Here is a 25,637-nt window from a genome sequence, read left to right as displayed (position 1 = left end):
TATCTTCATATCTATTTATGGAATGGGATTTCTAAAGCCTTTGAGTATAACACATTTAAGAGGGCTGAAAAACAAACTCTGTTACAGATATGTAGGTATGTATTGTTGGTCTCTTGTAAAAATCACACTTTTTTATACCTAGTTTGGTGTGCTGACTTAAGCGATGGATAGCTGATTTTGGACCTAAAAACTAAAAGATAATACACTTGGATTCAGTAGAAAATGTTGCCAGTAACTTGTGTTGATTTTTTGAAAGCTGAAAAGGCCCTGTAGTATTTTTCTTTTCTTTTTATTGCTTGGAAGCCTGACACCGATATACCAGTGATGTTGTAAACTACACTGCAAAACTGCATAATTTACATGCACCAACAGTGCGAAGTACTTTGAATTATGACTTATATCTAATGCAGACACTATGCAGTCCCATTAATCATAATGTGCTTTATGCTTCCTATTACGCAGTTGTACTATCACGAAAAGCTGGATACATGCCCTAGTAAGCAGATATATTGTACTATATGGCTATTGTGATTGTGCTGCAGATGACACTGAACCTGAGCCATCCAGCAAACAACCACATGGCAACAGCACAAATATTGCTCTCACAGTGGGGCCGAAGTAGATACTGACCACTGTTTAATAATTGAAAGAAATGCAATAATGGATCAGTGTTGAGCTGAGCAGCACTGATACCACATTTACCACGTGTGCTCTATTTATCAGCTGCTAATTAGTTGTAAAAAAAAAACCAACCCAAAAAATAACCAAAACCAAAAAAAAAAAAAAATCAGACTCTTGTGCATATAGCTATATGTCCAAGATGAGAGGCCACCTGTCCAGTTGGCATGCAGGCATGATATCCAAGTAACTGGTCAGATGGACAATGATTAAAAAAAATACTTTATGCAGGATTCTCAGAAGTGTACACATGGGAAAGACGAAAGGATGGTGAGGGGAGCTCTGCTTGCAAAGATGGTGAAAATTACCATCAGAAAGCTGGGGTATAATCTTGTCTGAATAGAATTCTATTAAATGTGGCACCATGTGATAAATGGCTGGGCTGTCAGATGCTAGCAAGCAGACTCAAATGAGCTCTTATGAAGCAGGCAGCATGTTAACTGTTACACCAAGTAGAGAGCACAGCAATTACACTACATATTCTGGGAGTTGGGGGAGCTGACTTGTAGTTTCCACTGAGATAAAAATGAATAAATAAATAAATAAATAAATAAATAAAATAAAATAAATTCTTGTCACCAGCTGTTAACTGTGTGTAAACAGATTAAGTAGTTTACATTCACTATGTGTTTGCTACTCAGCAGATACACCATATATCACATGTCAGTGGAAAAGAGATAGATTGCAGCCAACTGGAGCTGAAATTGGGACAATCTTTATCATTTTAAGTCAGCACCTGAAGGATGGTCACTGAGTGGTTTCTTCTGGATAGTGATGCATTCTGTGGTGTCTTTATTTGAACTCTACCCTCCCTGGTACAACAGTGAGTTTCAATATTGCTTGTTTTTCAGATCAAAACATGAACAATTTTCTTTATGTTAAGTTTTACAACAACAACAACAACAACAACAATAATAATAATAATAATAATAATAATAAAAAATGGGACAGCTTTTTAATTTTTTTTTTTACCAGCAATTTCATTAACCTAACTGTTGTTTACTCAGTGGGTTATAAAGAAGGAGAGTGCTCCACAACTGTATATCTAACTGTACTTGTTATTTTATACATTGACCAGCTATGTTATACCACACTGTAAAACAACATGAGCTGGAATCAACCAGCCAGTTCATTGTTTTAAAGTGCAGTATCACCATGCAGTGTAATCCCATTACACTTTACACTTAAAGAAAATTCATGAGAAAAAAATAAACTGCAAGTTTATATTTTTAATCAAATAAAACAAACTGCATTAAACATCAGTGTTAAGAGGATGTTGGAATCGGAGGGGTTAAGCATCAACCAGAATCCCACAAGAACTCTCCTCTCGTGTCTCAGGCATGTTGAGAATCATTATCACACAAAGAGAATTACATCTCTCCAGATTTGGGGCACAAGATGGCTGCACATGTGACTGTGCATACAGGGTATGCCTGCCACTCCAGCTCTCTGTAAGCTGCTGCTTATCTGTCACTTTGGCTCTCTACTGTGGTAAATTATATAGTACACAGAGACAGAGATGGAGACAGCAAACAAAAGAGATAATCGTGTTCATTTGTAGGTGACTTGTGATCTTTGTTGTCTCACTTACCATACGTAAACTTTCTGATGTTCTCGTCCTTGTGAGTCTTTATACGAAAACTTTTTGTTTGTTTGTTTGTTTTTTAAATATTAACTGACTGACTGATGCTCTGTTTGCTGTTGGCAGTTGGTGATGAAATTAGGGATGCCCAGGAGATAGCATGTTGTGGCATGCCAGTCCCAAATGGCTTTAGAAGCAAATGGCAATGGGGTATTTCAGCCCCTCCTTTTTTAAATCTCTAATTAACACTTGGCAAATAAACATAGCTCTTTGGGGAATAGTTAATAAGAGACCCAAAGCTGATTATTTGTGTGTATAGAGGCTCTAGAGATCCCCCAATCAAGACCATTGGAAATACAGAAAACAGTCATCAGTGGTAGACTGTGTCCCAATTCCTTGGGACGAAGGAGGAACGAGAGCAATAGCATCAGAGAAGTATTTAAAAAAATGACAGTTTTACTGATTTTTTATATTTAAGCTATCATCCTAGCATTAACGTGGTCTTGTCCTGTATAGGTTAAGTCATGAGTTTCCCATACAGCTGAATCAAGGACAAAACTGCCAAAAGGATGGGGGGCTTAAGTCTAATTCTGCCTTACAGTAAGAGCTGTTCCCATTAGTTGGGACCTGACTGATGGCATTAATCTAAACTCTGTTACATTCCTTTTCCTCTGTCTGCCACACAGCCTTTACTGCTGAGTCAAGGAGTGTTGACATGCCTCAGAGGCGCTCTAATTTTTATTTTTTATTTATTTTTTTTATTGTATAACCAAAATCAAAACTCCAACCAGTGTCAATTTACTATATATTTTATGTCACATGAAATGTATGCTTTCTGCTTTCGGATTGTGTTGTCAAGGCTGTCATTTATCTTGATGCACCACTTTTAATCACTATGTATTCCTAATATAAATAACTATTAAGAAATCATACTCTGCTGACTATGTCCCTATCAGAGGTCTTACTGGCCTCTTGGTTCCTTTTGTGTGACAGAGAGTGTGTTGATTCCAGCACAGTCATGCATTTAATCTTGGTGATTTGAATCATTTTGACATGGTGTTTACAAATGGACTGCTCTTATTCACAGAAAAGATACAAAATTGAAATTTCTTAATCATTATCATGGAATTCAAAGGTATATTGATCATAAAATATAATTACTTACTCCTGCTGTATTTCGATTTGGAATTTCTATATTAGTTATCTCTTAAATAAAATAGTGATGTTAGAGCATTCCTGTAGCATTAATCTCTAATTTCTCTGTTACCAGTTTTTCATCATTATATTAATCAGTGAACATTTTTGCCTAAATATGTGGCAGATATCTTTTGACTACACAACTCTAGGTTAGGAAGAAGGTAGGAGAGCACAGTGGAAATAAATACATTTTTAAAAAGTATAATTAAGTAACCAATATCTCTTTGGGGGGATAAATTATTCATGATTTATTTGGTAAGAATTTGCATCTGCTTAGCTACACGAGAGAGAAAGGACTCTGGGAACAAAATATGAATGTTTATATCAGAGAAAAGGCACAGACAGAAAAAGAATATTTTGAATGGGACCTAGAAGAAATAATAACCACATTATTTTGTCTGCATCCAGATATTTAACAAAATAGGCAGCTTTAAACTTTTGGCTTTAAACTGCGGGAAGTAGAAAACCTCAAAAATATGTCTCCCATACTACATGTCCACAATCAAAAACACAGACAATCAGGGAGACAGACAGATAAAAGCTGTATACAAATAGCTCAATTAAAACAGAACTGAAAATCAGTGTAAGTCTCTTTCAATTAGATTCAACCAGTGATGGAAGAAAACACACCACTATTAAGCATAAGCTTAATGACTCTATAAAAAACATATCTGTAGAATTGTTTACTACAAGATGTTGACATATTAGATGGTTTGTGCTAGCTTCTAATTAGCTTCTAATAGCTAATGCAGTGAGAATAGAAGCTACAGAATGGCATTTATACATTGAAATGTAGTATGTTCATACTGTGTGTGCCTTTTTAGATACAGCTGTGTGCTACTGTATGTGGTTAGTAGTTAAACTTATTTGAACAAGCCTATTAAAAGCAGAGATTGTCACAATTGCAGCAATCAGGCTACATAAGTGCAGGCAGTTGCACTTGCGGTCAAGCTGAGGAGGTGTGTGGATACAGTGTGTGTGGATACATCCCAAATCACTAAAACACTGACTGTGGCTCCAAAAATGGAAGCTCAACTTCCCTATGTTAGAATTGTGGCTTCACTTTTTTACAGTGGTAAGGAAAAAATACTCAGATCATTCATCTTTTATTCAGTCGATGTATTCATTTATTTGGGTGAAATAGAAAATACATCAAAAGCTTGCACCAACCAGGAAAAGATAAAAAGTGTTTTAAATCCATCAATGAAAGCTAGCACATCAACTGTCAGTTGTTCACTCCTGTGTCAGTAAAGCAGCTGTTAATGCTGCTATGATGATGTGTTGCAATGTGAAAAACAGAGGAATCTGTGTAAATGTGCCAGCTTTTAAAGTCAAAACCACAACGTGGTTTAAAAACTGCAAGCGCCCTAAACAGTTGATTTACAGATCTGTGTTTTTTGTGTGTGTCTATGTGTCGGTTTCTAGTGATAAAATGTCATAAAAGCAAATTTCTGTTTTTACAAACACTTGTTAATTTATATTAGATCTCAGTAGGTCTTTTAGACGCTACTCCTCTCACTCAGCTACCTATAGATCAAGCACGTAAATTTGCTGACTCTGAAAATGACATCATTTCTACTTTTTTGGTGATAAATTGAAGACTATAGAGTAAATAAAGTAAGCTCAGCTGCAGGTTAGAGATAAATATTTCCAAAGAATTTTCTGCTTCTCCCACTCTGACAATTAACTCTGAACATTCAACCCCAAAATGAATAGTTTTGGTTTGTTTGTTTGTTTTTTTGCAATAAATCTTCATATATTTCAGAAACTGTAACGTGTACATCCAAGAAGAGTAATAACACGCATCAAATGAGCTGCTCGTCTCAGTGTTTCTTCAACAAACAGTGCAGGACTAATTAGGTGCCAAACGTCTGGAACTTTTTTTCCCTGTAAAACAAGAAGAGACAAACGCTACAGTCACTGCATCTTTAAAACAACTAAAGCTGAGTAAAATTGTCAAAAGAAACAAGTTAGATCAGGACATGGATACTCTTTTCTTTAATTCTCAATACAGAGTTACTATAAACAACCAAAAACATAAGGAGCTTGCCAGAACAAAAAAGGTAGCAATCTTTATTAAAGGTCAACATAGAAACAACACCACAAATAATCACTAATTAATACACTATACCTGTACCACAGTTAAAACATATTTTATTTGGGCCACATCACCTTAGAGTTTTGTCATCATCCTGGACTTACCAGAGTAAAGGAAGGTGGGAGGAAAGCTAAGAAACATGAAATAATCATTATAGGCATTATAAGAGATCCATATTACAGCCGGAATCTTTCTAGTGTTCAGATAGAAGCAAGAAAATCTGATGGTGAAATAATTACCACCTAAATGCAGACTGATTTGATTTGTTCAAGTAGATCAGAAGAGCAGGGATCTTTGAGCAATAGAATAATTTCTTTCCCAGAGGGGATTTTACCAGCCCATCATATCATCGGGAAAAGAATGCCTTCCCTGCCCTATCCCTCAATGCCCTCCTGCGCCCCTGATGATCAGTGTCTTTGCATCCAGCACAGTGATTAGTAAATCTGAAATGCTTTCAAGTGTGATGCCGAGTTACTCCGTGTAATACAGTTATTCATCAAAACTGCAGAAGCAATAAGACATTATCTTGCATTTGTTCACTTGACTAATACTCTTTTGTGCTGGGAGAACCAGACTGCAATATGCTACAAAGCTGTACATAAATTAGATGTTGAAAGTTCAAATAAGTTTCTCAAAGTGTTAATACTTCATGCACAAAAAAACAAATTAAAGAAATGCACTGTACTGTAACATGTCTAAAGCAGAAGACAACAGTGTTAGACCTCATTCATAATTTGAGATACCGGTCATCTTCACCCTGCATCACATATAGAAATGCCATCTTTGGTGCAATACTCAGCAGCGACTGCTACTGCACCTAAAGATGTCTACGTTGGAAACATCTTGATCATCACCTACAGCATTTCTGTGAAATAAGTGTTATCATTGGATCAGTACATTTCTTAATTTTATGCTAAAGGGATAGTGTGGATAAAGATTCAAACTCTTACTGTCACCCACAACATTTCTTATTCATATTCATGCCCTGACATTGACAGAGAGACTGGATTAATATAAGCTCCACATCTTGTTTATGTTTTTGCAAGTATTTGACTTTCCACATCAAATTACACAGTGTTGCTACACAAAAAATATAATTTACTTTGTTTGACATTCCTACAAAAGTTGTTAAATAGAATAAACTATAAACTATTTAATATGATGGAACTGGTGTAAAACATATTTCAAGCAGTTTGTCTAATCTGTAATCAGTTTTTTGTCCAGGATTGAGAGTGGAGCCATGTAATAGTTCATAACTAGCTGTTCACAGTCAAAGGAGCCTTATCATCAATATGCACAGGGTCATTCTAGATTGCTTCTCCGTCTGTGAGGGATTCAAGGGCCTGGTCAAATAACTCTTCTAAATATGGCAATAGGAGGAAAGAGAGAAAGTGGTAGAAAGTGAGGAATGTAGGTGTCAAAAGCCAGTGCAGGGATAAAAGATGTCACAGTCAGAAATTAAAATCAAGCAAACTAAGGTCTTAAAATATCCTGCACATTTTATGTGGGCAGAAATATTATTGAATAACATAAATTTTAGTTTAATTAAGTTTTGGGTTTTTATAGCACTCTTTTAAAATTGTTGCACTTGTTTTCCTGTACAAATATATTTATTTTACTACTGTGTGTGGTAAAGAAAAGCATCAAGTTCTTTATTGTATGGATTACAGTTCACAGTTGTATACCTGCTTGTTTATGAAAACCTGAATATAATTTAACTGTGATTTTTTTTCTTAGGTTTTATTTGTAAAGGACTCGATGAAGATTTAAAAGAGCTCTTAAAAATTTAGTTTATTTTTAAAATAGTGCAGGAGCCCTGGATGTTACTGGTAGGCACATTTTGGCCCATGGTCAAGCCTCGTGCACCATATTTTGTCTTGCTCGATATTCTATACTGCGAAACTCGATTTGTTTCACCTGTATGTGTTTCTTGTGAATTGTAGAAAACAGTTCTTATTTATTTTAACAAAGCAGGAGCTTTGATGAATTCCTTTAAGATTAGCGCCAACAAGAGTAGTAGTATTGTGAGAAAACGAAGAAGAAGGCTTCTGAGGTCAGCTGTGTTAGTCAGCGGAAAGTCTTCTGGCAGCTTAGCCATTGTGATCAAAGAGCACCACCAGCGTCACCCTATGAATGGTTAATTTCTTCTTTTTTTCTTTTTCCTTATTTTCCTTCACAGCGGGTTAAGGATTCAGCCCATTATTATCTCCGAGGTGCTCCCAGTGTGCTTTGATCTACATCTCTGCTGCCACTGCTACAGAATCAGTCAAAGGCTTTTTGACACACACATTTAAATAGTTATATCTTTCAACAACAGAGGATATTAATCCACAAGTCTGTACTGTAAAAACAGAAACACTTTGATTGTTTCACCTGAACAACATACACTCTAATCTATTCTTCTCTGCATGAACAAATGGAATATGTATTTAATAATTTAAGATCTACATTTACTTCATATTCACATTAGCTGCTGTAGCGCACTTTTAAAGGTCAGTTTGATTTTGTACTTCATGACTCTAGCGTTCCTTTCTCTCACCCTTATCTTTTAGAAGTTAGTACATTCAGTGAACAAATATTCAGGACAGTGTGACTTCCGAGAGAGAAAGAGAGACTTTAAGAGACCTGATCAAAGACTGGAAAAGTGCTATCTTTTTGGGTGAAATTTGAAAGGGCACGGATAGCCATCCTGAATCCGTCTCCATTTCCTTGTGTGTCTGACCTCAGTACCAGCTGCTCCCTGTGGCAGTGTTTTTGTGCTACAGCCCTATGGCCTTTAGATAACCTGATTGTTGTGTGTCTCTATGTCCCTGCAGTACAAACAGGTGGAACAGTACATGTCCTTCCACAAGCTGCCTGCAGATATGAGGCAGAGAATCCACGACTACTATGAGCACCGCTACCAGGGCAAGATGTTTGACGAGGAGAGCATCCTGGGAGAGCTGAATGAGCCGCTCCGAGAGGTGGGACAAGTGTTTCTGTCTTGCTTTAAAACAGCTGCACATGCAGCTCTGATGCATTCGACAGCTTGTGCACTTTTCGACATTCCCTTCATTTCAATTCACATTCACTGACATTTTAGCCTTACACAAGAGCACAGTGTGACTAAATAATCTCTTTTTTTTCTTAGAAAAAGAAAACTAGTGGGGGGGGGGGGCTTAGAAAAAGAAGAAAACAGTAAATAATGTCTACACAGTTGACATTTTTCCTGTTGTTACTCTAATATCCCTCATGTCCAATACTTTAAAAAGTCACTGCATTTTGTAAAGCCACGGCTCTGCTGTGCTGCTGTCACTAACCACTGTTTTTAATGTCTTTCTTTTCAAACAGGAAATTATCAACTTTAACTGTCGAAAGCTGGTGGCATCTATGCCGCTATTTGCCAATGCTGACCCAAACTTTGTCACCTCTATGCTCACCAAATTGAGGTTTGAGGTGTTCCAACCTGGGGATTACATCATAAGAGAAGGCACCATTGGAAAGAAAATGTACTTCATACAACATGGGGTTGTCAGTGTTCTAACGAAAGGCAACAAAGAAACCAAGCTTTCGGATGGCTCCTACTTCGGGGGTAAGATAAGCTGCTTCTGGTACAGCCAACCAAAATCAAAGGTCACCTGCCTTAATGCACACCTTTCTGTGGAGCTTAAATCTACTTTGTTTTGATGATAATAATAATGATATCCTTAAGCACTTTAAGAGGTTGGCCTGGGATTTAATTTTTATTTGTGATGCAGTAGCATTTGAATAGAGCTATTCTGGGTCTAATGCTAGCACATTGTGAGTAGTATATTATGCACCGCTTGACACCTAACTTGAATATTCAGCTTCATGGTTTATGCAGGACCTCTCCCTTAATTCACATCATGAGCTGCCTCTTAAATTTAGGGCATATCCAAATTATAAAAACCGTGCTTGCTGTAGTGCAACTTAAAAAATATGCACCCTAACGTCAAAGAGGTCAGGAATCTGTGAAATTACACACTATCAACTCCGAATGCTTAGGGCTGCTATAACCCATAGTTGTTATGCACTTAACTCAGTGTTATGTTCTTAATCAGGGTCAGATAATGCTTAGCCTTCTCTTGGTCCCAAAGAGCCTATGACACATGTAGGAGACAATGCTGCCATACTGCCCTCACCAAATACCAATTAATTTGCCCAGTGACAGCATATCATTTAGACTATACTGTTAAGTAATTAGAAGTGGTGGCAAAGCATTAACAGCACATGACCCGCCTGTGGAAGTTTAATTACGCCTTGCCTGCTCAAGTCCATCTCCATGCCCTCTCTCCAGGGGGTTCTACAGAAATAATGAAAAGATGGCAGGCAATCTATCTCTGCACATGCCAAAACTAATCAACATTTTCAACAACATGGCCCCAGCTCTCTCCAGGGCCATTTTGTCTCAAATGTTATCCAAAATGTTCCAGCCTTTGGGCCCTCTTCAGTGAGACAGGCTTCAGATTCAGAGAAATGTTCAATCTGCTTAAAGGCTTTTTTCCCAGCACATGTATCCCAGTAATGGCACAGTTTGGGCGAAAGCTTGGCCACTTGAAGATGCTGAGTCGAAGCTACTCAAGAGGACAATTTCACTGAAATGCATTAGAGTAAATGCATCTACATTTAGGTTCTTTCGTCCTTAAGTAAACATAAGTATCACAAGTCTAAGGAGCTTGGAAAGAAAAGTGTCTGGACTTCTTTGAGTTGCTTGAAGACGTGTCACCTCTCATCCGAGAAGCTTCTTCAGTTCTAAGGTCAAAAGGTGGAGAGTCCCAGATTTAAACCCAGTGGGAGTTTCCCCCCAAAGAGGGACAAAGGACCCCCTGATGATCCTCTACCTAATCACATGAGGCTCATGTGATTAGGTAGAGGTATCAGCTTCTCAGATGAGAGGTGAAACGTCTTCAAGCAACTCAAAGAAGTCCAGACGCTTTTCTTTCCAAGCTTCTTAGACTACGATGACCTGGATGACTGAGAACCTTCACAGACATATTGCCATACATTTTGGGAAGAACACCCTTCAACTGGTGCGGGAGTAGGAAAGGGAATCAAGAAAAATAGCGGATTATAGGAACCATCTCCGTTTCAACCTGATATGCAGACAAAGCAGAGTTGTTCCTAAGAGCCTGTGACTTGGATCCACTGTCAGGGGATACAGAGCGGACTTGATTCTATGGAGAGCACAAAATCAGCTTCTAAGTGAAAGGATAAGACAGGTCCATTTCAGTATAGATGTCCTCCAGAGCAAGATTAGCCAGACTCTGCAGGAACTGGAAACCCTTCTACCCTCTCCAATTTTAGAAGAGGTTTACAAGTTTGTGGACAAGGCTCAGCGAGCCCAACACTCTAAAGGAAAAGAAAGACAACGCAGGAAATTCCACACCTTGCTTTCAAAAACACTCACTCCTCAGTCTGAATCTACACAACTCAGAGAAGAACACACACCTGAGGACAGTCAGGACAAAATGGGTGAAGAACTTTTCAGACCGGAATCTTACTGAACCTGAAAAGAAAGTATTAGCCAAAGGACTCAATTTTGCCATTGTTCCGCAACAGTTGCCCATAGTGGACCTCATCACAGCCACAGAAACTGCCATACGGATTAACAAATTATCACAGACAGAAGCAGAGCAAATCAGGATGAAAGTCTCAGCCACCCTCTCCAGTGCCAAAGTCCCTCCGTCTAACCTCACATTACAAGAAAAGAAGGCCGTCGCTTCCCTGAGCAAAGACCACAACATCACTATATTACCAGCTGATAAGGGAAGGTGCACCGTGGTCCTAAACACAACAGATTACCACACAAAGATCACTACTCTCCTCAGTGACAACAATACCTACGAAGCCTTAAAGCGAGACCCCACAAGCAGCTACAAAAAGAAAGTTATAGCTTGCCTTCAAACCTTGAAAGGGACAAAATCATTGACCGCCTTACATATCACCGCCTTTACCCAGGGGATGCCATACCCTGCATTTACGGACTTCCTAAGATCCACAAGGAAGGTGTCCCACTCAGACCTATTGTCAGTAGCATAAACTCAGCCACTTACAACATCTCGAAACACCTTGCTACCGTCCTAGCACCTCTTGTGGGGAACACCCCACATCACATCAAGAATTCCACCGACTTCACCGACAAGGTCCAGAAACTTACCCTGGACCCAGATGAAACCATGGTGTCCTTTGATGTAGTCTCCCTCTTCACTTGCATACCCACCACGGAGGCAGTGGAGACTGTCAGAAAACGACTACAAGAAGACAGTTCCTTAGAAGAGATCCACAGCCTACGGCTCTTCAATGGGGTGTCACAGGGTCCCCAGGAAAAAAAATTGTAAATGTAAAATAATAAAATAAATATTCTTCTGTAGCAATAACAAAGTATAACATAAATTATTCAGTAGCAATTACACAAGAATATCCAGTAATGTCCCTGCCTACAATTAAACACATTCACTTACCGAAAATCGGGGGCATCTGCTGTGGCAAATGGGTGCAAATCTTTGACCACAAACTTAGTCACTGCTCGGTGACATTCGTCTATCCTGGCCTGAAAGGAGACGCTACCGGTAGACTGCAGCGAGAACTGCCAGCATCTGAGCCAGCCAGACTCTGTCTCTCTCATCATGGTCACCTAAATGCACAGTAATGGCAGGTTTTGTAATAAGGCAGATCGCGCTAACATAATATGCACTGTTAGTTGAGTATTTACCTGCCGCATTAACGGGAGAGGACGTGCAAACGTTACCGCTGCTGCTGGGTTGAGATTCACGAGTCCGGAGCGGAATTAAAAACATGACATTCATTTAAGGTCATCGTGTGTTTTGTGAGCAAATGCTTTTGCATATTCGTAGTGTTTCCTCCCTTAAATGAAATATCTACTTTGCAAGTATTGCAAGTTGCCCTGTTGTCATCCGTTCTCGTAAAGTATAACCAAACTTTTGAGTGTTTGAGCCGCTTAGGCGCCCTGCCAGGTAAATGATGCTCCGCAACGTGGTGACGTCATTCGGGGGGACTGGAATCGATAAGGGAATCGATTGCAAAAATGGCAAACAATTCCAAGGAATTAAAACAGTGGGAACCGGTTCTCAACAAGAACCGGTTTTCGATACCCATCCCTAACTACATATTTCAAATACAACGAGGGTTTCTACAGACAAAAACATGGCTGCGCCATGGGCTCCCCCGTGTCACCTATTGTAGCCAACCTTTACATGGAGGAAGTGGAAAGCAAGGCTCTTGGCTCTTTTAAAGGGAGAGTACCCAGCCACTGGTATAGATATGTAGACGACACCTGGGTCAAAATCAAAAGACAAGAAGTGGAATCCTTCACTGCGCACATTAATGCCGTGGATAAAAACATCAAGTTCACCAGGGAAGACACAAAGACACAAACTGTTTGCCTTTCCTGGACTGCACTGTGCACACTGAAGAGAATGGCAAACTCAACATTGAAGTTTACTGGAAGCCCACACACACGGACCAGTACCTCCTCTTCGACTCTCATCACCGTCTGGAACACAAACTTGGGGTAATCAGGACCCTACACCACCGGGCAGAACATGTTCCCTCTAAGCCTGAAGGGAAAAAGAAGGAACACACGCATGTAAAGGAAGCACTTAAAACATGCGGTTATCATAATTGGGCGTTTATAAAGTCAGCAAAGATGCACAGAAAAGAAGATCAGACACCAGGGAGGATAAGAAAGACAGACGCAACAACATTGTCATCCCCTATGTAGCCGGTGTATCAGAAAAACTCAGGAGAGTTTTCTCCAAGCACGACATCCCAGTTTACTTCAGACCCAGCAACACACTCAGACAGAAACTGGTTCACCCGAAAGACAAAACTCCTAAATACAAACTTAACAATGTGGTGTATGCTGTACAGTGCAGCGAGGAATGACCAGACCTCTACATCGGAGAGACCAAACAGCCACTTCACAAGCGCATGGCACAACATAGGAGAGCCACCTCCACGGGACAAGACTCGGCAGTTCATCTGCATCTAAAGGACTAAGGTCACTCTTTCGAGGATGCCAACGTTCACATTTTGGACAGAGAGGACAGATGGTTTGAAAGAGGAGTGAAAGAAGCCATTTACGTCCACTGTGAGCGACCATCTTTGAACAGAGGCGGTGGTTTACGACACCAACTGTCTGCCATCTATAATCCAGTTTTGAGATCCCTTCCCAGACACCTTAATGCCCACTCACATCCTGGGCCATCTGACCTCAGGAAATCACATGATAGGGTGGGGCCAGGTTTCACAATGAGCTCACCCAAAATCCTGGCTGATTGGGACCCACACCCGCTTTCACACCTTGGCTCATGTGATTAGGTAGAGGATCATCAGGGGGTCCTTTGTCCCTCTTTGGGGGGAAACTCCCACTGGGTTTAAATCTGGGACTCTCCACCTTTTGACCTTAGAACTGAAGAAGCTTCTCGGATGAGAGATGAAACGTCTTCAAGCAACTCAAAGAAGCCCAGACGCTTTTCTTTCCAAGCTCCTTAGACTACGATGACTTGGATGACTGAGAACCTTCACAGACATAAGTATCACAACACAAAAAAGTGCGAAAGCACTGATTCTGAAACCAAAATTGGCTTGCTTGCTTTAATCTTAAGCCTTGGATCCGTAATTATTTTCCCTCTCGTGTAATATAGGCACAAAGCTTTTGACTCCATTATCCTGTGAGTATTGCTGGCAGTGCCACTTCTCCTGGGGTGTAAGGGTGGGGGCTAGTGAGGTAAGCCTAGAGCCACTGGGAGTTTGTTACCAAACATGAGTTAGTCATTCATGAAATTAATTGGTGCAGGATCAGCACAGAGAGTGTGTGGCACATGTGGATTTCAGTGTGGCTGTCAGTATCAGCAAGCAGAAGTCTGAAAGCAGTGAGTGTTTTTTTTTTCTTTGTGACTGAACAAAAATATGGAGATCCACCCTGCATAGATTGTAATGTTTTGTGACTGTGTGAGTAAATGAATGAGAAACAGAAACCGTCCAGTCTTCTGTCTGTCTTCTTATTGTCAAACTGTGTCATTATCAGTGGGTCCCAGTTTGCAATTCAGCTAATTGTGTGTGTATTTGCTCTTCTGCATCTCAACAAAATTACATACCCTAACTCATTCACTTATGGACAATCTGAATTATTTACACAATTATTTACTCAGCAGTCTGCTCCAATTTGTTAGCTGTTGGATTAGCTCAAGCCAGAGAGCCTAAAGTCTAAAGTGGACACGACATGCCCTGGATGGGAGCGTCTGCTGGGCACACAGCGATCCAGATGAGAGGGGAAATGTAATGTGACTGCAGTACTAACGCCAAGGGACACATGGATCGGTGCCAAGGCTGCTCTCTGGACGCTGCTCTGGGCTCAAAAAGAAAGCATGTGCCCAGCACCACAATCCTCCACTTGCCTCTTTCTCTCCTTATAGTTCAATATTGAAACGCTTAGTATCCGAACAGTATCTCTGCTACCCACTTAGCGACCAGACTGAGGAGGTTATTGTGTTGTTATAGTTCATCCTTTGTTGCCTGCAGTGTTGGCAGCGCAGACTGTGGTCTCACTTGGTTAGAGTAAAGATCAGTAACCTTGTGGTAGCTGTGCATGCCAGTCAGAGGTGCTTATCAAAAACTGCCTTTGATTGTGCCTCTAAGATGGCTCACTTTGACTCTCAGTGAGTGGCTTGTAGTATCTCTGAGTTGGTTGAAAAAAAAAGAAAGAAAAAAAAGACATAGTCAGAGAGAGGGAGGGGACTGAAGAAGAGAGATGAGTTGACTGCACACTTTTCAATCTCCTGTGTCATCTTTTGGCTGTACTCACTCTGAGTGGTTCTCTGTAAATTGTGCTCTCTAAATCCCTAGTCTTGTGAATTCCTAGGTTAAGGAACTAATACTTCTCCCATTTATTCTCACTCTCAATTCTTTCCCCCCACCCCAAATCCCACTATCAGTGTTCAGACTGGCTGTGCTATATAGCTGCCAAATGGCCACCTCGACCGAGTGAGTCAGTGCAAGGGGCTTGCAGGAGCAAAAGCCCAGGTAATCCTTCAGTCCATAACCCAGCTAACACCTCTGCAGCTCTTCTGCTGGAGAAGTTATTTGACTGAATGACAGAATGGTTGATATTATATATAGAGTAACAGGTTGGATAAGATGATATATTTCTGTGTTTTCACACAGTGGAAGATTTGATACAACATAATATGTTGTGACACATGGTTGGGCTGCATTGTCCAAACACTAAAGGTGCCATGCTGTCAGCTGTGAATATGATGTAATGCTGCAATGTTATGTATACAACTGATCAGTCACATCATTTACACCACTGACAGGTGAGGTGTGTAACACTGATTAACTCATTATAATGCAGTGTTTCGCTGGGAAACCATGGATCCCAAAATTCGCATTCACATTATTGTGATACCAGACCAAGCAGAAAAAAAGCCATAGCAACACCACCCCCAACAGCATTGGCCTCGCCCAGTGGGACAATATGCCCCACCACATTACAAAGATTACCCTGGAAAGGCTTGAGGACTGCAGCAAAGAATCCAAGGCACTGACCCAGCATTCTAAGTCCCCCGATCCCAATCTAATAGAGCATTCAAAAGAGATGCCAGATATGCCAACCCACAGGATCCAAAAGATCTACTGCCAACATCACTAGGTTGCCCTGTTGTGTCTGGCACTGCAGAACAACCAAAGAGGTCCTGTGTTTGGGGATGAGAATTGAGAACCGATTCTTGTAGAAATTCTCAGTAGAATGGAAATGTTAGTTTGCCTGCCTATCAATCCTGCTTATCAGTTCTTGCACTCGCACATTATGGATCAAAGTTTTTTTTTAAAATGATTTTGTTATATTGTGGTTAAGGAGTATACACTGTATACACTAAGTAGTGCTTGCAGAGTAAAATATATGCATTATTAATCCAATTGTATTATTTCCTGGTCAGTAGCAAACGATATGTCATTGCTTTCAGCAGTTCCTACACTAGATTTCTTTAAAGGATTTGTATTTAGTACTTTATTTACCAGGCTTTTTTGAGCCAAAACATCTGTAAATTTGTAGATTTGAATATTTTCTACAGTACTGTGCAAAAAGCCTTGAGACAGTCCTCATTTCTTTATATTTTACTTGGAAAATGGAAAATATGTGAATTCATTTACTGATGCGTGCAGACATGCATGGGAATACATTGTATATAAGGCAAAAAAGGATTTTGCACAATTCTAAGGAGCTTGAAAGTCAGTACTTTGTAGGACCACTTTTGTTTTTCAACACAGTTTAAACTCTCTTGGGTAAGTCTTATTTCATCTTTACGAAGTTTTCATGAATAGTTCTCCAGGCTGCATGTTTCCAGATGCATCTCTCAGGTCATGTGTCAGGTTTTTGCTGGATTATTTCCCTGTTTCTAAAGCACATGACTTTCAGATATTATTCATCTGCTGTAGATCTTTTGTAGGTCCGCCACTTCTTTTGTCCTCCATTTGTCCAGTTTCTTCTGATTTTTTAAGGACATTGCCTGCATATAGAAATATGTCAAGTTGACTAATTGCCAATAGGTGCAAAAATATTCTTCTTTGCCTGCCAAAGTGCATTATCTTCAGCATTTCTTGTAGATTCTTCTAACGAAATGGGAACAAATTATATGACTTACATAAGGTTCCTACTAACGAAGTGCCTAAAGATACAATTTCTTAAGTTGTATGTTATGTGTAAACACACTACCTGTTCATCCCCTAATTAGGTGGTCTTTTTTATGCTTAAATGGTTTAGTGTTTAGTCTAAAACAAACAAACAAAATAATACAAACAAACAAGCAAACAAAAAAAAAAAACATTCTTCTAAAAATGGCCAACAACAGGCACAATAACTGGACTGAAAATGAGTTAACAGTCAGCCAGTGTCCACAGAAAAAGACCTTTAGAAAGCCTGGAGGACTATCATTACAACAAGTCTGGTTCCTTAGAACTATAATCAAAAGGAATGAGGGTGGCTCAAGACTTTTGCACAGTGCTGTAAAAATCACGCAGCTGAAGTTCAAGATGGTGAAAAAGAGATGATGAGATGTGACAGGACCTCGGCATCAGCCACGATACTGAAAAGAAAAAATTCCAGAAATGTTCTACCTGTCTGTGGTTGCTAGCAAACAGAAGGTGTTCGTGTGGCTATGCTAATGCTGTGAGGGAGCGAGCATTGCATGTCACTGGGAATCAGTGAGCCCGTTGTGGATGTTCCAAAGGTTAGAGAGTGTCTGCTCTGTAGGCTGGGGGCTCTGTTGGGAAGGGAGATGGGACCTGACAGCAGGACTCAGAGTCCAGGTGAGCTTTGCCACACCAGGCTGCAGGACACAAATTCTTTATCGCAGACCAAGGCGGCCTGCTCATATTTATTAATTCACACTCATACACACGTACACACACACACACACACACACTTGTAACCATAGAGAAAGACGGGTACAACCACACACATGTAAACATCATGCAGATAGATGCATACTAAGACAAACACATTCAAAGGGCAGCATTTGTATTCACCTACATTCATTAAGTAGCTTTCCTGTACCTCATGTATTACACTGGTTCATCCCTTAAATGATTTTTATGCTTAAACACAGAACAAGTTTCATGTTAAAATAAACCTTTGTTAGTTTAAATATGAAGCCTATTCACTTACATGCATTGACTATTTTTTTTAATCTCATCTGAACATGTTATTGTCTTGACTTGTATCAGTCTTATCTAAAAGGGTTTTTTTTTCTTAATTGACTGCATTTTATCCAGCTTCCTGCATCCCTGTAAGGATGGGGAAATTATAAAATCTCACAGAAAACATAATTAGTGGACCTCTACAATGTGTAGACATGTTATTGACCATGGAATATTTTTCTCATAACATTTTTTTTTTAATTAAGCTGGAGATGATGAGAAGTCTGATTTCAAATAAATTTGAGATAAAAAACACAAGGAAGATACGCTGACAAAAACCTCACAAACTGCCACATGAGTAAAACCTGAACCGCTCCAGAGGAATGCCTTTATTGCCAACACCATGCTTCAGACAAAGGACACTGTGGTCCAGTGTTTTGAAAGCATTTGTGAGAACAAAAAGCATAATCATAGAATTCCTTTAGTTAATAAATAAAAAAATAAATACTTTTAAAAGTGTCAGCATTAGAGGGCTAACTTAGACAACATTTTAAGATTTTTAATACACAGCCAGCAAAAGTAGGGAAGATTGAAGAGCTCTAAAATCAGAGGCATGCAGAGTGGGAGGGGAAGCTGCAGGAAGTTAATGAGCCAATAGGTGAGCAGGAGGAGAAGGGAGCTTGCATTGGCAGCAGGGAGTGACCAGGCAGCTTGGCATTTTGGTGATAAAGTGAGCAGTGAGCAGAATGGTGTGGAACTTAATGAGAAATGTGGTTGGAGGTGGTGAAGCCTGGCAAATAGGTGACTGGGAGCAAAGAAGGCTGGCTGGTACACAAGGCACAGTCTAATGTACCAACCTGACCGTACACCTGTGGGCTACAGAACATTCTGGCAAAGACCGGCAGGAAAGTTTGGTTTGATATAATAGAAAAGTTTATAAAATAACAATGAGCATGAGTGTCAGCAGCTGAAAGGAGCAGCTACGCCCAAGAAAGAAAAAAAAAAAACAAAACATGCACATAGACAGACAGGGAGCTGCAGGAGTCAAGATAAAAGGGGTTGGATATTTGTTGGAAATCACAGGGACATATGTTGTCCAGGTTGGTGTTTTTTTTCTGTAGTTGTGGAGCAATCATTATGACAAGCATGCTGGGTATATTAAAAACATCATTAATGATTCCAAAAACAAGACTTGTCTTTAGAGAAAAAATATATTCCCTTTCTAGTTTTGCCAACATTTTTATACAACAGCTGTCCTGTGAAATGTCAAAAGACAGCTGGAACTTGTCATTTCTTCTACTGGCATTCAGCTCTGCTGTATTCTCATTTGATGTGTGCCATTCAGTGATGATTCAGGTTTTGATACATGCTTTTAAATAATATTACAGTATCCAGAATATTTTGGCAAGTAGACTAAAGTAAGGTCAATTTAGGTAAGCTTTACTGCACAACATTCAGCCAGTTTTCATTCGCACACATAAAATCCAACATAAGAGAATTGCAAAGGTTGTCGTAAAGAAGATTTTAGCAAATAGGAAAAAAAATGCTTTCCAGGTGCATTTTTTTTCTAGATTCTTCCTTTCTTGCTATTTTACCCACACACACAATTTACTCTCCTCTTTGAGAGCTGGTGGAGGGGCTCAGGGGAGCCATCGTTCCTGTACTAAGAGCCTGGGACACATGGGCTGCATCATCCAACAGAAGGCTATATGTATCCTGACCTTGGTGAACACACATGGGCTTCCACTGGGTGATGTCTTCATCCTCTTTTAGCAGAGACACATCCAATTTTAATTAGGCTCATTCAATTTTAATGCATGCATTGTCAGTTAAGTGTGAAAAAGGAGTGTATCATGGTAATGGTAAAATGTTGTGTCTTCAGCACTGGCATGCCGAAATACAGTACTGGAAACAAGAATGACAAAAGAATACTATCAGCATGTCATATATTGATCACAACCAGTCAGCTGTTTTGTATGTTGATAATATTATAGCTTTGTTCATTATGAATAACAAAGCCCAGAAATTGAACCGATAAAGAACTGTCTCAGTGTTAGTAAAGACCAAACAGTAAGGGGTAATTGTAGAAGCAGAAGTCAGTTTGCGGAGAAAACACACACCCCTCAGAGAACACAGGCAGAGCGACACCATCTAAGCTTGTTCTATGATTTCATGCAGGATTTGGGGAGCACTGCGATGAGTCAGAGATGTGAGTAAGCAATGGGAATAGAACATTCATAAATAAATTGAATGTAACTTATGAACCATCAACAAAAGCAGCCTCAAGTTGAAATGGAGTGCAGAAGTGCTCATCAGTGTAGCATAGTTTGTGTTTTACATTTTAGAGTAGGCTCCAATAGAGACCCAAAGCATTCAAATTATATAAAATGAATACAAAATATATGCATAGAGAACAATACATAAATACAGCAATACTATAATGCAGAATTATTCAAGCTTGTATTTAATGTCCGTGAAGGTTCTCAGTCATCCACTTGTATTTAATGTGAAATTAATGTGAAATTTCTGACTTGTCATCACAGAGAAGTCATATAGCCGAACTGTTAGGCTATGTTGGCTATTCTTTTGCTCTTCGTGGAGTTCTTTTGCAATCAAGTTGCTACCACCATTAACAATATATCACAATTAGATATATAGTAGTCCACGACTTTGATAAAGTCATAACTCAGGCTCAAAAAACAGCTCCTCAGTGGCCCAAGACGCTTCTAACATATAAATATTTAATACTGACCATCAAGGTACCGTATATGCTTTTAGCATACTAATCTTGTGGCTATTACATGTATATATTTATTTAGTTATTTTTATAACACTTGGAGTTCAGATGAACCTGTGTTTGGCTTCCCTTTCTTTCGGCAAACTCAGTTACAGGCCTGATAGCTAACTGTGCCTCAATACCTGACTTCCTGCAGAAACCCACAGAATAAGAGGATTTAATACAGAGCTGTGACACTCCTCTCCAAAGGGGATTACTGGAGCAGTGCTGTGAGAAATGGACCCCCCTTCCCCAGCACAGCTATAGCCAGGGCTACCCTGCCAGCACACACTCGCAACACATCTGCAAACAAGCATTGCAAATTTGTATATAAACTGTTGTTTTACTCAGTCGTTCACATCCACTCACCTCTCTTGCTAACTTAGCTATTGTCCATTCAGGCTCTCACACACAAACAGTAAAACACTGCATATGAGGTTATTTTTATGTTTCGTATAGAGTACACAGTGTATTTCTTACTTGCTTCGCTGCCAAATCATGCATTCTCTCTTCATCAGTTCCCTTGTCTCAATTTTCAAACCACTGCACACAATCATAGCCACTTCACACTCAGTGACCAGAAGAATACAAGGGCTTGTTTAGCCTAATGGAAGCCAGGGCAGTCTCTGCGCAGTAGTTTGTGAAACTCATTGTCATCTTACATTGTTTTTTTGTTTGTTTTTGTCATATAAAAGCCAAAATTGCTCTGTTCACTCATATATTTTTTATTTCTTTATTTCGCTAACAAATGGATAATGTCACAGTGACTACATTTGTCTCTCTATAGTGCTATATGTCTTATATATAGTCTATATGTGCTGACAACTGTGCTGACAACTGCTACACCATGAAGACTTTCATTTTAGGTTAATGAGTTCCTTTTGCAGATCATGATCAGAATAATGTTTTTGTATCTGCAGTTTGCAGTATAAGAGGGTTGGGCAGGATAAAGGAAAATAAAATCTCCTCCAAAGAACATTAGGCTCTTATGTACACCAAGGTCATGGTCAATAAATTGAACTGAAGTTCAAAGTGTTAATGCTATGGTGATCTAACACCCTGTTTCTTACTGCATTTTTGTATTGACAATATATAAGCATATAGGGAATAATATATAGGCATTCTAAGCTAAATTACGTTGAACCTCTGACCTGTTCTTCAAGGCTACACGAGGTCATACTTTCATAAAATATCTTTTCTTTTTAAAATTGTGATAAAATTCTACTGCCCTTGTTTGAACAGGCAACATTTAGGAAAGTATACTGATATATGGGGATTCTAGAATATCACATTATAGATTGCATTCAAATATCATGACCAATGATCTCACTTTTACACTTCACAGCTGCATTTCTTTTAAGTTGACTCCAAAATATGTTAAAAAAAATAGGTTTAAAGAAAGTATTGTCCAGAGAATGAGCTCCCTAACAAGCTGTAGTTTAACATTCTGTTTAAGTTTAAGTTATTCATGTTATTTAAAATGAATATATACTATCCATTACCTACTCCTGCATAATGTTTGTGTAATCATGGTAAACAGCCAACATGCTACCCTTGCTCCATGCTACTGCACCCCAACCTTCCTCAAGTAAAAAAAGAAAAGAAAAAAAGAATAATGTAATAACAATAATGTAACATGGTTAACAGTATCTGGCTTTACCTGTGTCTTTACTGCTCCATAAGCAAATAAGCAATGCATGAAGGTGAGCAGATGCAGGAAGATGAAACTAGTGCAGCTATAAGACAGCAGCAGACAGTAGCCTAAAGCCTAGTGCAGATAAATTTAAATGAATAACTACATTACATTTATTTTCTAATTTGGTTTATCTTGGTCTGTCCTCATGTGATTCTACTTATAAATTTAAATAAAGTAAATTAAGAATCTTATTTATTTGTTGCGTTTTACTCTAGGAAAGCAATATCTAAAGTACGCCTGGTGTTGCCTTACTTTGCCAATGTTCGAAGCCAAGGCTCGAATTAGTCTATCCCTGCTTTCTAGGTTAGTATGCAGTAAATTTAACAAAGCTCAAAAAATATATGGCACAGTAGTGGTGTTCCAATGACTGATGACCTGATGTGGTAGAAATATTATATATATATTATATATATTATAGCTTTGTTGATATTTTGATATGAGCACTCATTTTAACAGGATGAAAGAAACTGATGTGATTAGCTTTGATTGTGTCTAGCCTCTAACAAGCCCTGGATCATTGACAGCATCCATTTTACATCATGTGCCCACACACAGCTCACTTTCAATGGAGCCACATATGAAAACTTGCACAACAGAGAAATCTACATGTTTTTTTGTTTGTTTTCTTTTCTCTGTCATGTCTCCATGTTGATGAAAGAGGCTTTTGATGTGTGCAAAAAGAAAATCTAACACATTAATAGATAAAATAAAAGCACATGAAAAGTAGATTTTACATTTGAGAGTCAAACTATTCTAGTGGGATTTATTAAACAATTTGATCTCATATAAAGAAAGTGTATAGTGTGGCATTATTGAGAGGATAAGTGTCAGAATGAGCTGGATCCTGGGTTTATAAGAAACAGGCAGTGCGATACAGACCACAGGAAGGGAGATGACAGCTTGATGTGATGATATAAATGTTAAAAGAAAGGATATTAATAAACTATTAATCACACGGTATAAATGACTATTATTAATATATATGTACACAAGTCAAAGTTAATGTAATATAAAGTTATAGAATATACTATATTTTACTTATGTATACATAATTTTTATATAAGCATATTTATATGCACATAGTGTATCTTGTCTTCATATATTGCCTTACTGTCATGATTAAACACACATATAGCACGCTATATTAACATGCGTTTGTGCAGCCCAGATGCACATATATGATTATTTGCAAATTCAAACTCTTCCACAGCCATATTCCACTTAAATAAACAAGATCTGCATGCAGCAGAGACATAGTTGTACCCACACACGGGACTGTGTATTAGAATTGTACAGTAGTAAATGAAGCATTAGTTTTCCTGAGTACTTCTGGCAGACATGTGAAAAAATAAGTGTTGCACTGCTGCACAAAATGATTTTTGCTAAAACAGGAAAATATTTTCTGTTAAATTATATGTTACAGTTTACATGCTGTATTATCAGGTAAAAAAACATTAAAGTCATGAAATTATATACTTCAGAAAAGAATAAATATCTGTTTTTTTATTTAAAAAACTAAGAATACCTTTTTGTTTACTTTTTTAAATAAGTGTATTTTATGTAGAGAGGATAGCTTGTAAAAAAAAAGATAAAATATATAAATATATTTAAACTTGAACATACATTGAATCATTTTGATGATGGTGGTGGAGAGAGCTGTGAAATACGCTTGATCGGAATCTCTTCAGAAAGGTTTTATTTAGTTGAAATTGTGTTTGTAATTTGATAATAATTAAGCATCTGGCACCGTTCCTAGTTTAGCCTTTAGTAAAAAGCACTACTTCCACGGGTATACATTTTTTAAAATTCTGGTTATATTGCAGGTGACCTCCAGCTTTAAACACCAGAAAACACTCATGTCTTATCTGTTGTGTTTTCTTACAGAGATTTGTTTGCTAACACGGGGCAGAAGGACAGCCAGCGTCCGAGCTGACACGTACTGCCGCTTGTACTCACTGTCAGTTGACAACTTCAATGAGGTACTGGAGGAATATCCAATGATGAGAAGGGCCTTTGAGACTGTTGCTCTGGACCGGCTGGACCGTATTGGTGAGAAAATCACATCCAGTCTCATCCATTTAAGCCAAAGTGCAAACCAGTACTACATATTTTCATTTAGTGAGATTTGATGGCATTTTCCATCAAGAGAGCAAACATTTTCAAACCAGAACTGGAGCTCTTAGACAAAACTTAGGGGGTTTAAAACTGTTCTCAGTGATACTCAGTGACTGAAATTACTTTCAAAGTCATCTGCATATAAACATGCAGATAGAGCTCCGGTTTTAAAATCCCTGTGTGACTTCACTTACGCATACAATTGATATTCTCTCCATATCCATCACTGTTCCCAGGCTCAGCCTAGGCAGATGAAAAATTCACAATGAAACGCATGCCTGTATCATCACTCAGCCTTCGCTGCATGCTGTTTTATCCTCAGCTATGTTTAGAATGGTAGATAGCGAAAATGCTTTAGGGGGTCTCTTTGTAGAAAATGGCTGCTTTGAAAAAGATGTGGTGGGCTGATAGTAATGTTTCTGTGAAATGGTCTCTTGTGTCCATCCCTTCTCCTGGGCTTGATGCCTATGTACACCATGTTTCCTAATAAAGTAACTGAAACAGGTGAAATCTGCAAATTAATTACTCTCTTGATGGACTTGGCACAATCTGATTTGAAGTGTGCAGGTGATAAAAGGTCAAGAGGTGCTAGGTCAGGCTGGCTAAAATAGTTCCAATACGTCACAGAAAAAGCTCAAGTAATCTGACACCAGTCATAACAGAAAATTGGACAGATTGATCTGGGGCTTATAGCGTTTGCAGTATCATCAGATTTCACAGCCTTTTGTTAACACCAAATTGAAAATGGCAGTCATGTGAATTAACCCTATCACTGCTAGCGCAGCCACTGAACAATGACTAATGGACTCTAGCATCCAGACTGTGAACATTTTGTTAA

The 25,637-nt window shown here is 38.9% G+C and overlaps 1 protein-coding gene across 1 annotated transcript in view; it reads left to right on the top strand.

Annotated features, from left to right (window-relative positions):
• Positions 1 to 25,637, top strand: part of hcn4 (hyperpolarization activated cyclic nucleotide-gated potassium channel 4) — a 76,412-nt gene that overhangs the window by 38,663 nt on the left and 12,112 nt on the right. The window contains exons 5-7 of the mRNA XM_084929728.1: positions 8,372 to 8,518; positions 8,886 to 9,126; positions 24,569 to 24,733. Of these exons, the coding sequence (XP_084785854.1) occupies positions 8,372 to 8,518; positions 8,886 to 9,126; positions 24,569 to 24,733 (553 nt within the window). The remainder of the gene's footprint in view (positions 1 to 8,371; positions 8,519 to 8,885; positions 9,127 to 24,568; positions 24,734 to 25,637) is intronic.

The sequence above is a fragment of the Perissodus microlepis genome, chromosome 1 (genome assembly GCF_051167445.1).
Source record: "Perissodus microlepis isolate ML-2025 ecotype Zambia chromosome 1, ASM5116744v1, whole genome shotgun sequence".
NCBI classification, from domain to species: domain Eukaryota; kingdom Metazoa; phylum Chordata; class Actinopteri; order Cichliformes; family Cichlidae; genus Perissodus; species Perissodus microlepis.
This window is presented reverse-complemented; position numbering and strand designations above follow the sequence as displayed.